Raw genomic sequence first — 12,686 nt, 5'->3', positions numbered from 1 at the left:
GTGGGGACAGGTCCACCCAGTGGCCTCCCTGCGGACGGCTCGACATGGGAGCCTCAGCCTGTGCATCTACTGGATGGAGTTGGTCCTGGTGCAGGCAGGAGGTCGGGGCCTTGCCAAGTCAGCTGGTATGAGGCTGGGGCCCTATCTGGACACCTCCCACTGCCCAGGTGCCCTGGCCCTGGTGGCAGGAAAGGCAAGGGCTCTGCCCGCCAGGTTCCCCCTCGCCCCGGCCCCACCTGCACCCACCAGCAGCAGGACTTGGGACACGGGAAGTCCGGATGAGGAGGTGGGGCCGCGGCTGCCTGACCCGGAGGCAGACAGCGTCCAGCAGGACCGGCTCGGGCTCGGGCGGCAGCCTGGGGAGGTTTATAAAAACCCCGAGCTCCAGGACAGAAGCAGGAGGGGAATGCCAAGCCCAGAAGCGGGAAGTGGTACTCCTGGGGCGCCCGGCACCCTCACGTGAGAGCCAGCGACTCAACAAGCCAGAGCATCCATCTCGGGGGAAACTGAGGCAGCGGTGGTTGGTCTGGCCCTGCTGAGCCTGAAGCCTGATCTCTGCTGCATCCAGGAGTCAAAAGTGGCCCATCCAAGTCTGGTGGACGATGCTGGGGGAGGCTGGGCTGCAGAAGCCGGCCGCCCAGTCCCCAAGAAGCGACAGCGGGCAGAGACCCCCGGAGACCCCGCAGGCTGGTTGGAGTAGGGTCTGAGCACAGGCAGGGGTAGCCACGTGTCTTTGCAAAAATCCCTCTGGGACCACAACTGAGTGTGGCCTCTCCGCCAGGTCAGAGTGACGATGGCCCCGGCCCATCAACCAATGACCCTGGTGCCTGGAGAGATGGCCCTGCTTCCCGAAGGCAGAGCAATCACTGACCAGCGGGCAGGGAGGCTGGGCGGGACCTCTGCCAGCCCGAATGAGGGCAGAGGCATCAGGTAAGGAGGGGCTCAGGGGACCCCCCCAAATCTGAGAGGGCTGCGCATGGAGACCCTTTCCCAGGAGAACAGTGTGGAGAGGAGGGAACCTGCCATGGAGGAGCCAGAAGCAGGGACCCTAGTGTGACAGGCGAGTAGGACACGTCCCCTCTGAGGTTATCCCCAAACCCATCACCCCAGCACGATCACAAGGGAACTCCAGACAAACCCAGACGCCTGGTCTGGGCTCCTCACGACTGCCCGGGCACCCACATGAGGAGGGACAGAGAAACCACACAGCCCGGGGGGCCTGAATGTCACAGGCACGGGGCAGAGAGGACACAGGGAAGCGTGGACTCGGGGTAACAGTGACGCAGCAACACTGGCTCACCAGCCGGGATGCGCCCAGCACTCAGGTGAGGTGTGACCCACGGGGACTGGTCGTGGGGCACGCGGGAGCCCCCTGAACTATCTTCACCGCCTTTCTGTAAATCTAAACCTGTTCTAAACCATATAGTTTAAAGTGGGCGCTCTCTTCCCACTCCATGGACACCACCTCCACCAGGTGCTCCAATAGGCAGTCGAGCAGCCGGCACTGTCTAGGGGCCCCTGGATCCTTGGGGCAAAGGAAGTGGGGCCTCACTCGGGTCACCAGGGGTTGGGGTCTTTCCCAGCTGCCCACCCCCCATGCAGGGAGGGTGAGGGGATGGGAGTGAGAATGGACCCTCCCTGGTGGGCTGCACGCCTTTGTTGGGACCTAACAGCCAGCAGCCACCAGCAGACCTCCAAGATGACCCAAACCCAGAATCGCCCTCCTTGCTCCTCCCTGACCAGGGCCTCAGCTCCCTGGCCTGTGTCCACTGCTCCTCCTGGCTCACCCCAGCATCTGTGTCTGCACCTGGAGCTCCTCCCAGACCCCAGGCTCCACCCTGCTCCTCCTACTGCAGCCCAGGGGGGGGACTCACTGATTACCCTGACAGTTCTGGGGGACCAGGGCAGGCGCCTGCTGTGACTACTGTCTCTCAGCGATCTGGGGACCCTGGACCAGTGAGGAGCTGCCCATGCAGTGACACCCCCACCTCGCCCCCCTGTAGCCCAGCGGGATAGGGCAGGACAGGACAGCCCCCATGCTGGACCTGGCTCTGAGCCTGCCCCCTGGGGGTCTGCTCAGCACCCCTCCTAGCCGGGCAAGCTGACCCCAGAAATGCCCTTCAGAGGGACAGAGGGACAGGGACCGTTCCTACCTGTCCAATCAGAGCCCGCCTCAAACCATGCCCCACCCCGGCCCTCAGTGACGGCCAGCCGGCCCAGGACACCCGAGAGCCCACAAGACTCCTGCCAGGTGGGAAGGCTCCCAGCCCCCCCACCCCAAGCAGCCCCTCCCGCCTACCCCACAGGGTCCTTCTGAGGCCACCCTCGCCGGCTGCCCCAGGAGCCGCGATTCCCCATATCCCACGTGGCTCTGCCCAGAAAACTCCCTTGGATTCACTCTCGCTGCCAAATCCCAGGACAGAGCAGGCTGGGGGGAGGGGGCCTCCCGGGAGCCTGGCATTCCAGGCAGTTCCCACGGTGGGGTGACCTGCCTGCCGCAGGGAGGGGCCAAGGTCCTGCCGGGGGGTTACCTTGTTGAGAGCTGCGAACTGCAGCCAGAAGCGCAGCTGGGACATGGTGGCCGGGTCCCTGGATGGTGGCGGGAGCGGCTCCCTCATGACCGCGGGCGCTCGCCCCGGCCCCAGCCCGGCTCTCAGCCCGGCTGCATTTGCATGTTGGTTTAGTCACTGCCGGCGCCTACTTCCCCTCAGGCCGGCTGACTTTCAGGAAATGATGCCTGCCTGGTAAGTCAGGACTATTACTGGCAGAGCACGGAGAATTACTGAACGGGGCGTAATCTAGCCACAGCCGGCTGTCAACAAGCCTGCCCGCTGGTCCTGCCGGTCGCACCCTGCTGCCCTGGGCGCCCTTGGCTGTGGCCCAACCCTCAGCGGACACTGGGGTCCAGACAGAATGCCGGGGGCTCAGCTGGGCAGCCCAGGCAGGCCCCTCCCGGGCATGTCCTCAGTTTCACCAGACCCCTGTGCACTGGGCACCGTTCCACCCACACCCCTGCCCAGCAGGGCCTGTGCCCCTGGTGTCCTGGCTCCAGGGGCACAAGCCCCCACGCCACAAGGAGGAAGCTGAGGCCTGGCCGGCCCCTCCGGCCCCCACGCCCTCCCAGGTCTGACCTCCGCCCCTCAGCCTGGGCCCAGGCTTTCACTGCCACGCAGCTGCCCTGGAGCCTCCAGCGCCCCCGCCGGCTCACGCCAGGGCCTTTGCCATGCTGAGGCCCCACCTGGAGAGCCTGTGGGGACTCGGACCCACCCTGCTCCTTCCCCTCCAGCCTTGGCGAGGGGTCCAGTGTCCCTGAAACCCCATCGCTCCTGCAACCTGCAGCCCAGCACTGAAGGCCAGATGCAGACGGGGCTGGCAGCAGGGGGCACACAGCCCTCAGATGAGGGTGCCCTGTCCTGGGTTGTTTCTTCAGAGTACCTACTTCACAGGACAGTTCTGAGCCGGCATTCAGCCGAGGAGGGTGCTAGCCCGTGGGTCTCCCCGCACCTGCACGGCGCCCAGGGACACTGGCTGTGGCGGGACCCCGGTATCAGGGAGGTCTTGGCCGAACACTGCAGACCTGACCCATTTCCAGCCCACAGTCAGGGTGGGGGTGGGAGGTTGGGGGCACACAGCCCTGAGGCCACTGCTGCAGGGGAGGGAGCTTGTATAAGAGGCAATAAGAAAGGAGCCCTAACTCGGCCAGACAACAGGGAAATGCAAATCAAAACCAGTGGGATCAAGTTCACAGCCGCCCAGATGGCTGGACCCAGGAAGCCGACAGTGACCAGTGTGGGAAGAAGGTGGAGACACTGGAACCCCTAACACAGCTGGTGTGGGTGTGACACGGGGCGGGGTCCTTGGAGAACAGTCCCGCAGCCCCTCAGCAGCTACAGTCACCGCACGAGCCCGCACGTCCACTGCCAGGCGTCCACCAGGACACACAGAGGCACATGTCCACATGGAACCCACACATGCACGTCCACAGCGCCCAAAAGGTGGACACAATCTGAATGCTCATCCACAGACACAGGTGTCCCTCCACACACCAGAGCATCACTCGGCCGTGAACAGGAGAGCAGCCCTGACACCCGCCACCACGGGGACGGGCCCTGAGAGCGCGGTGCTCAGGGAGAGAAGCAGACACAGAAGGACACGCAGCGTGTGAGTCCATGGATGTGAGGCGTCCAGAACAGGCCAGTCCACAGACCCAGGGAGGGGGCTCCTGGCTGTCAGGGGCTGGAGGAGAGTCTCGGGGTGGTGACTGCTGATGGGGACGGGGTTTCTTTTTGGGGTGATGGAAGTTCTGGAATTATATAAAGGTGGTGGTGGCACAACTTTGTCAATATACTTCAGAAGAATAAATTGTAAGGTATGTGAATTTTGCCTCAATTTAAAAAAGCAGGGGGAGGGGATAGCTCAGTGGTAGAGGGCATGCTTAGCATACACAATGTCCTGGGTTCAATCCCCAGGACTGCCTCTAAAAATAAGTGAATAAATAAATAAAGAAGCCTAATTCCCCTCCACCAAATAAAATAGATAAATAAGTAAGAAGGGAAAAAAAAAAGGAATTACTAGGAAACTGAAGTGAAAAGAAGACCGAATACAAACACAAACTTTATTATTAGATGCGATCGGTCTGAAACTGGTCAGGTTGCCAGCAGTTTCTAAACTCGGACTCTGTCTCTGTAACTCATCAGCAGACAGTTGGTCGTCCCTGTCTGGCTGGACACATCTGGGCCGTGGGGCTGCTCTGGGCCGAGTGTGGAGGGGCGGGCGCAGCCCAGCTGCTTGGGTCCCGGAGAGGCCTTGGGTCTGCTCTGAGGTGGGCACCCCCTGCTTCCCCACCTGCCCCAGCTAGCTTTTCTGCATCTGGTGACCCACTCACTCGAGGGCACGGTGCCCGCTGATGGGGCCCAGGTTACAGGGGAGAGTGAGATGGGGGTGGGTGGTGCTCAGGCCCATGGCCAGGAGGGAACTGAAGGTCCCCCTCAGGCGCTGAGGGCTGGCTTATGTCCTCCAGATGCCATGCTCATATCCTGACCCCTGTGCCCGTGAGGCCCGCTGCAGACGTAGTTAACTCAGACTAGGCCACACTGGAGCAGGTGGGCCCCACGCGATGGCTGGTGCTGACAACAAGAGGGGATCTGGACGCAGACAGAGAGGAACAGAGCGTGTGAAGACAGAGGCAGAGGCCGCAATGATGCGGCTGGGGGCCCGGGACGCCTGGGGCCCAGGGGCAGGGACGGGCTGGACAGGCCCTTCCCTGGAGCAGGGTGTCGGGTGTCCGGCCCCAGAACCACGAGGGGTGAGTCTGTGGTTTTAGGCCGGTCGTGGTGCCCTGCAGGGGTGGCCCCAGGGCTTTCTGCAGGTCCCCTCTCTAGGCCCCTCCCTCACCTCTGTGTCCCCCAACTCCCACATGGAGACCTCCCTCAGACGCCCACGCTCCTGCCCCCACCGGGCCGTGGCCCCTGTGAACTGAGGGGCTTCCTAGGAAAAGCGGCCTCGGGCTCGCTGCCCGCCAGCGCCGGGGCGGCCAGGAGGTGCCCTGGGGCGGTGTGGTCCGGGCCCTCTGATACTGCTGAAATGCGTCTGCAGAGCAGTCGGCGCGCCCGCCCCTCTCCGTGTGGGGAGCTGCTGAGAGTTTGCAAAGCACTTTGCTGAGCTGTGACCTCATCCTGCTTCCCAGAAGCCCGGGCTGGCAGACGGAAAGTGTCCTCAGCGGGTGGACGTGGGGTCCACCTGAGACGCCTGGAGGGACCCTCAGGGCAGACGCCTGCCCGGCTGACTGCATGGGGGGCGCTCGGCGCACGGACAAGGGCCCTCCTGGGGGCTGGCCGGGACGCTAGCAGCCAGGTGGCCTGGGGAGGAGGGGTCAGGGCAGCACCTGCTTCTGGAGGCTGCGGTGGGGGGGCGGGGGTTGGGCACAAGGGGCAGTGGAGGAGGTGGGGCGTGCAGCCAGGACACCAGAGAAACCAGGGTAGGGTGAAGCCAGAGGAGGACCAGTAGGGACAGCGAGAGCTGGAGGTACAAGGTCTTGGGGGTGGGGGTGTCTGGATGCTGAGCACCTCACCCCAACAAGCCCCCAATATCCCTCATAGTGAGATTCAGCCATGTCTGCAACATACATTCACACTACTCTGTACCCACAAGTTTACACCACCACAATTCACAGCAGCCAAAAGGTAGAAACAACCCGAATGTCCATCAATAGATGAACATAAACACACATGGTCCCTCCACACACGGGAGCATCACTCAGTCATGAAAAAGAGAGCAGCCCTGACACTCCCATTGGGCCGGACCCTGAGAGCACGGTGCTCAGTGAGAAGCAGACACAGAAGGACACACAGTTGTGTGACTCCATGGATGTGAGGCATCCAGAACGAGCCAGTCCACAGACACAGGGAGGGGGCTCCTGGCTGTCAGGGGCTGGGGCATGGGTGAGAGCTAATGGGGACCGACTGCTCTTCAGGGTGATGGAATGTTCTGGAATTAGAGGTGATGGTTGCACAACACCGTGAATGCACTGAAACTGCTGAATCATAGGATATGCAAATCACACTTCAATTAAAAATTACAAAGTGAAGGAAAAGCCACACGTCCACACCCCCCAGCATAGTAACCCTCGGGGAGGGAGGCCCCACCGGGCCTGTGGGCCTGTTTCGGGTGGGGAGCCTGAGTGGCTCTGTGCCACCCTAAAGGCAGAAAGGAGAGGAGGACCGTGGACGGTGGAGAGACAAAGCGGACGCTGCCCTCGCAGGGGTCAAGGTCCACACATCAATGCCAAGACGCACTGACACAGGGCCTGGCAGACACCATGCCCTGCCCGGGGGGCTCCCATCAAGGACGCAGACCCCATCTCAGCGCGGCCCCAGGCAAACCCCCACTGAGGGGCACCTATGAACAGCTGTGGGGCCTCCCTGCACCCACGGGAGCCCCCGAGGGCGGTCATCGTGGTGCAGTGGGGCTGCTTCCTCACTGCTACATACGACACTGTATGTGACGTGCGGGGCACCTGGGTGAGGAAGGGCGACCGGGAATTCGCAGTATTGTCTTTGCCCCTTTTCTGTAAATATAAAATTTTAAAGTCCATTTTGTCATGAAAACCTTCAAACACACAGAAAAGAGCAACAGAGCCGAACTTTTCAGATGAGCCCCCAGTGTGCCTGCCCTCCTGCACCGGAACCCGGGCACAGGTTCCGGGTGGGCTCGGGAGGTGCATGGTCTGACGGCCAGTTCCATCTGGCGAGGCAGCGCTGCCACTGAACGGGGACTGGACTTGCCTCCTGCTGCCCCAGGAGCAGAGTCCCGCAGGCTGGAGACCCTGCCCAGGTGCCTGTGACTCAGGGACCCCGTAAGGAGGCTGGCGCAACCCACACCGCCGGTCTTGGGCCTGGGCCAGCTGGGGCATGGACCCCAGGTACTGCTCCAGGCCCCAAAGGGCAATCAGAGAGAAGCCTCCTCCTTGCAGGCAACAGGAGTCATGTAAGTCATCTCCTTTCTCTTTTTGCTTTGGCTGGAAGCTCAGGGTTCAAGGTTAGTTACCAGGAGGCACGTGAAGGCTGCTGGGTTGACGTTCACTCCCTGCTCCCAGCTCAGCTCTGGAGTCTCCACTCCAACTCCTGATGCATGGAGCAGGACCGTGCCCCAGGCCACATGAAGGCTTTGCACAGTGGGTGTTTTCTCTCCCTGCTGTGATAAACCACCCCAAACTTCATGGCTGAAAACAACACACGTTTATTACTTTATGGTTCCGGAGGCCAGAAGTCCAAAACGGGTTGACAGAGCTGGTCCCTCCGGAGGCTCCAGGGAGAATTGGTTCCTGCCTCTTCCAGCTTCTAGAGGCGCCGCATCCCTGGCTCGCGGCCCCTCCCTCCATCCTCACCGCCAGCAGCGCAGCATCTCCCGTCTCTCTCTGACTCTGACCCTCCCGCCTCCCACTGATGAGGACCCTGTGATGACATGGGGCCCCCAGGAATCCAGGGTCACCCCCATCTCACAGGCCTTAACTTAATCCCACCTGCAGAATCTCCTCTGCCCCGTGAGGAGACAGGTCCACAGGTCCCGGGACCAGAACGAGGATGTCTTCAGGGCTGTCCCTGTGCCAGCCACCATGCAATGTCACTTAATCTGAAACAGGAGCAGAGGGCATCTGTGGCCGATCTGCTGGGCTGGGCTGGGCTGGAAGAGCCTCGGATGCCAGGCTGCTCTGGACTCCTTCCCGGCTTGGTCCCCGAGGGCAGGTAGAGAAGGCTGATAACGGGGCCTCGGGACCCCTCACCCTGGCTGAACTGTGGTCTCACGTCCGTCTGACTGCACAGTTGGCACTGGGGTGAGATTTCATTTGGAGATGTCACTGATTTGAAGAGAGACTGGGGTTCAAGTCACCCTCAGCAAGGTTGGCTGGAGGGTAGGGTGGGCTATGGTCGCATTCAGCTGACACTTGTTTGTGGGCTGGATGCGGCGACCTCCAACGATGGACAGTGCTGGGCACAGTTCCCCTACTTGCTGCGAGAAGCAGACATGGTGCCCAAGGGATTATCAGCTTGGAAATCGCAAGGGTTCCTGGCAGAGCCAGGAGGCAGTGGGTGCAGATGGATGGTGGGGAGCAAGGCCAGATGGGTGCTGCAGGGCCCCAAAGGCCCCTGCTGGCCCTGGATTCAGCAGGCCACATGTCTCGGTTTCTTCATCTGTCCAGCAGGGGCCGCGCCAGTGGGGGAGCTCATCTGGACACAGAGTTGTGTCCGGGACACAGTGGACAGAACCCTGATCAGCATCCAGCCTGTGGACGAGCCGATGCCCGCGGATGAGAGGCTGCCTCAGGCAGGAAGAAGGTCCCAGGCCGTCGGCCAGGTGCCCTTGGAGGCTCAACCCCACAGGGCTTTCCTCTGCTGGAGGCCAAGGGTGTCCTCTCAGACCGGCGTGGGCAGAGGAAACCGCGTATGCTTCCATAGAGTCTGGCGGGCGGCGTCCACAGGACTCCTGTCCAGCCCTCCACCCTCGTCTGGGGGACTCGGGGCTCCCAAGGCGCAGGTGAGACCTTCTGCTCCCATCGCCACGAGGCCCAGCCGCGGCGCTTCCTGGGCGGCCAAGAAGGGTTACTGACGGGGCAGCTCCAACAAGATACGTGCAGCCATCAGGGCAGACGTCCAGGTCACGCTGTGGCCTTCAGGGCTGCACGCCCCAGGCACCGGGGCCTGCCTTGCCTCTCGTGGCCCCTACAACCTTGGCCATGTCTGCAGCGCCTGGGCTCAGCCTCCGTCGTCACATGCCTCCTCGGATCAGTCCCTCCTCCCCCATCCCACAAGGACCCTCACTGGGTTTAGGGCCACCCTGTCCCAGGGTGGTCTCAGCGCCACTGTTGACGACGCACACCTGCAAAGACCCTATCTCCATAGATGGTGAGGTCCCGGGTAGATCTGGATTTGGGGGGACACTGTCACCACAGAATACACCCCTCAGTCCAGGTCTCAGCCTGATCCTGCTAGGCCCCAGTGTGGAGAACGGGCCAGGCTGAGTGCGTATGGGCCGGTCTGAGGGGCCCTGATCTTCATCCAAGCAAGTCCAGCGGGTTTGCAAGGCCCATGTGCACGGTGTCCCCCACAGCCTGTCACCTGGGGGCCAATGAGCCCCCACTTTATAGGAAGAAACCAAGGCTCAGAGGATCTGAGCACATGACACCCCCACCACCCACTGGTCCCCCTGGAATGGCTCCCAAATTGTGGAGGCTCTACCACCAGACCACTGGGCTCCTGACCACAGACCACCCCTGTGGCCCTGGAGGCAGGGACGCGGGCACCACTCGTGAGCCCCGTGGACAAGGATGCGAAGGGAGGTCTCCTGACTCCCGGGGTGCTGAGCCGCCTGAGATCCAGGTCCAGTGGTACCCCCTCCTTCCACTCAAGTGGGTTACATTTTTCAATCAGCTGTTAGGTTTTAGGGGACACAAACACTCATTACAGTGTTTCCACCCAACGGGGCATCACTCTGGCCCGGGGCCCAGCCCCCGCCCAGGTGTCAGGGCGCCAGGACGAGTCAGTCCAGGTATGGGTAAAGCTAACAGGTACTCGAGACGCGGCCCGGTAATCTGAACACGGACAAGAGTGACGGCGCAATGTGAGCGGGCCCCCAGCCTTGGTGATGGGACCTCTGACTCAGCGTTCCCACTCCAGGGAAGTCACCTCTGACAGGCTGGGAAAGGCCTTATTCCCCGAAACAAGCCACGTCCACCCGGCACTGACAGACCCACGTGGTGCCAGGCCCAGCCAAGCTCACACGCGCTGCCTTGGGACGCAGCAGGGGTCCCGAGGGCTGGTGCCAGGGTCTGCAGGACATGAGGTCTCCTACCTGAGGAAAGTCGCTGCTCTTTGGAGGGAAGCTGGGGCTGGCGGCGGCAGGGCCATAGCTGGTGTCTGCGCAGGGCTGGCCCACGATGAAGGAGGAGGAGTTCATGAACTGGCTGGAAGCAGAGAAGGAAAGCGAGCTGGTGGGCATGGCTGGACCACTGCCCTCCCCACCCCACAGGCAGGACAGGTGTGGGGGTCACCCGCCTTCAGGAACAACTCTGGAGTCTCAGAAACTCAGTTGAGGGGAGCCACTGCCCACATCCCAGGATACGGCGCCACGGAAAAACCTCAAGGCTCCAACTACATGTGCTTGTGTGCCTTTTGCACAGGCCATTCCTTGGCCTGGTTCTAGGCCTGGTCTCCCTGGCAAACTCCTATTTACCCTTCAAAACCCAGCTCACCAATGCCCTCCACAGGGAAGTTTGTCCTCCAGGTTCCTTTTACCCCTACGGTTTCGCACTGCCCACCTGATGTCACCCCTGCAGAGGAGTCCTCCCTGGCCCCCTCGTCCCTACTACCTCTGCCCTTTTCCCTGGGGGGTTCTTGTTAAGACAGGTCCCAGCAAGTCAGTCTCAGCTGCCTCTCCCTTGGCAGAACGTTGAAGCCCCCAACCTCAAGCTCTATTTTTGTTTAACCCATAACTGCAGGATGGGAAGGCAGAGTGAAGCCCTTGTAGGTGGGGTGGCCTCCAGTAGGACCTGGGTGGGGGTGGCCGGTCACTTACTGGCTTTCACTGGAGAAGGCTGGATATGCCGCAGGCGAGAAGGGGCTCCACCACGAGCAGTGCAGCATGGCGTTCTGCAACGGAGCGCCGGCATCAGGGGAGAGGAAGGAGGGCGGGACCCCCGTGCCCCCTGCAGCGGGGCAGCGTGGAGAGAGCACTGAGCCCACCCGCTGGTGTCCCAGCAGGGTCTATACAGGAAAGCCCACCCAGAGGGCTGTGTGAAGACGAGGCTTTGACCAGTACATGGGCAGCACTGAGGACAGGGTGGGGAGGAGACGGTGGCCATGGCCTCAAGTCTGGACTGGTGGTGACCACAGAATCCCTGCAGGCCCGGGGAGTCCAGGCTTTGGGCCCACCCAAGGCTCTGACACCCAGGCTTGGGGCCTGGGACCCCACGTGGAGGCCTACATTCTAGAAAGTGGAGGATGAGACCCTATGTAAAGGAAGAGGGCACGAGTCCCTCCTGGGGCAGGCTCCCACGAGGGGCACATGCACCCTGTCTGGGAGACAGTGGCTTCTCAGAGGGGCAGGGGCTGAGGCCAGGGTGAGGGGCTCCCACCAGCACTGGGGGCAGGCACTGCCCCAGCCAGACACCTGCAACCCCACTCCTCCCAGGTGGCTCTGGAGCCTGGCCTTCTCAGAGCTCACAGGAGCCGAGGAGGATCCAGGCATCGGGCAAGTCTGTGTGGCCTGAGAGCAAAGCACAGGCCTGGGGTCCCGAGAACCTGCTTCAGGAAGCGCCGGTGGGTGACCGGAAAGGGGAGCCTGAGGTCAGCGGGAGCATGAGGGACCCTGCACCGGCACTGGCAGGACCGGCCTGGAGTGTGGGACTGTGGTATCAGGGTGGTGTGTCCCACCCTGACACATGGGCCTGCAAAGCAGGTGTCCCTGTCCCTAAATGAGCCGCAGGCCATGTGGGACTCTGACAGGGAGGCTGCTGGCTGTCGCTGGGGAAAGGCCCACTGGCTACGATCACCACACCCACCTGTCCCCTCGGCCAACTCACACAAGGCTTGCTCCTCAATCCTCAGGGAGGCTGCAAGATGCAACTCTCCAAGACTCACTGACTGAGCACCAGCCCATAACCAGCGCGGATGGCCGAAGCCACCCCTGCAACCCCACGCCCCACTTCCCATCACTGCGCCCCTGCCCACATCCGAGGTCCAGCCTAGAGAACCAGCCCAAAGGGGAAGGACGCAGTGAGACAGGAGGCCCACAGGGATGGTTCTTTCAGTTTCCGCACAGGATGCAAAATAAAAGTATCAAGATAAAAGCTGGGAGACACTGTGGCATCTCCCCAGCGGGTGGCATGAACACTCTCCAGGGAAGAGGAATCGCTGTGGGGGCCTCCAGGAGGAAGCAAGGCTGCTGGCCCAGGCCCAAAGTCGCTGCCCCTACCCAGCCCCTCTGAGAGGAGGCGTCCAGCTCCCAGGGGACAAGAATATCCCAAGGCCACAGGGCACTTCTGGAACATTCCAGAGCAGAACTCCTTAGCCTCCTTAGAGGAACTAAAGTCAACCTGCTTGAGATGCGGCAGCTCCTGCCCAGGCCAGTCCAGGGGGAAGGGAGCAGACTCGGAAAAGAGGACCAAGGAGCTCCTGCTCACCAAACTTCCC

The 12,686-nt window shown here is 62.0% G+C and overlaps 1 protein-coding gene across 3 annotated transcripts in view; it reads right to left on the bottom strand.

Annotated features, from left to right (window-relative positions):
- The window catches only part of SBNO2 (strawberry notch homolog 2), a 44,833-nt gene that overhangs the window by 16,689 nt on the left and 15,458 nt on the right, over positions 1 to 12,686 (bottom strand). For all 3 annotated transcript variants that reach the window (XM_072948124.1, XM_072948125.1, XM_072948126.1), the window contains 2 exons: positions 11,071 to 11,144; positions 10,348 to 10,459 (listed from right to left, as the gene is read on the bottom strand). In XM_072948124.1, coding sequence (XP_072804225.1) covers positions 10,348 to 10,459; positions 11,071 to 11,144 — 186 coding nt within the window. The remainder of the gene's footprint in view (positions 1 to 10,347; positions 10,460 to 11,070; positions 11,145 to 12,686) is intronic.

Source organism: Vicugna pacos, chromosome 22 (genome assembly GCF_048564905.1).
Source record: "Vicugna pacos chromosome 22, VicPac4, whole genome shotgun sequence".
Classification (NCBI taxonomy): Eukaryota; Metazoa; Chordata; class Mammalia; order Artiodactyla; family Camelidae; genus Vicugna; species Vicugna pacos.
This window is presented reverse-complemented; position numbering and strand designations above follow the sequence as displayed.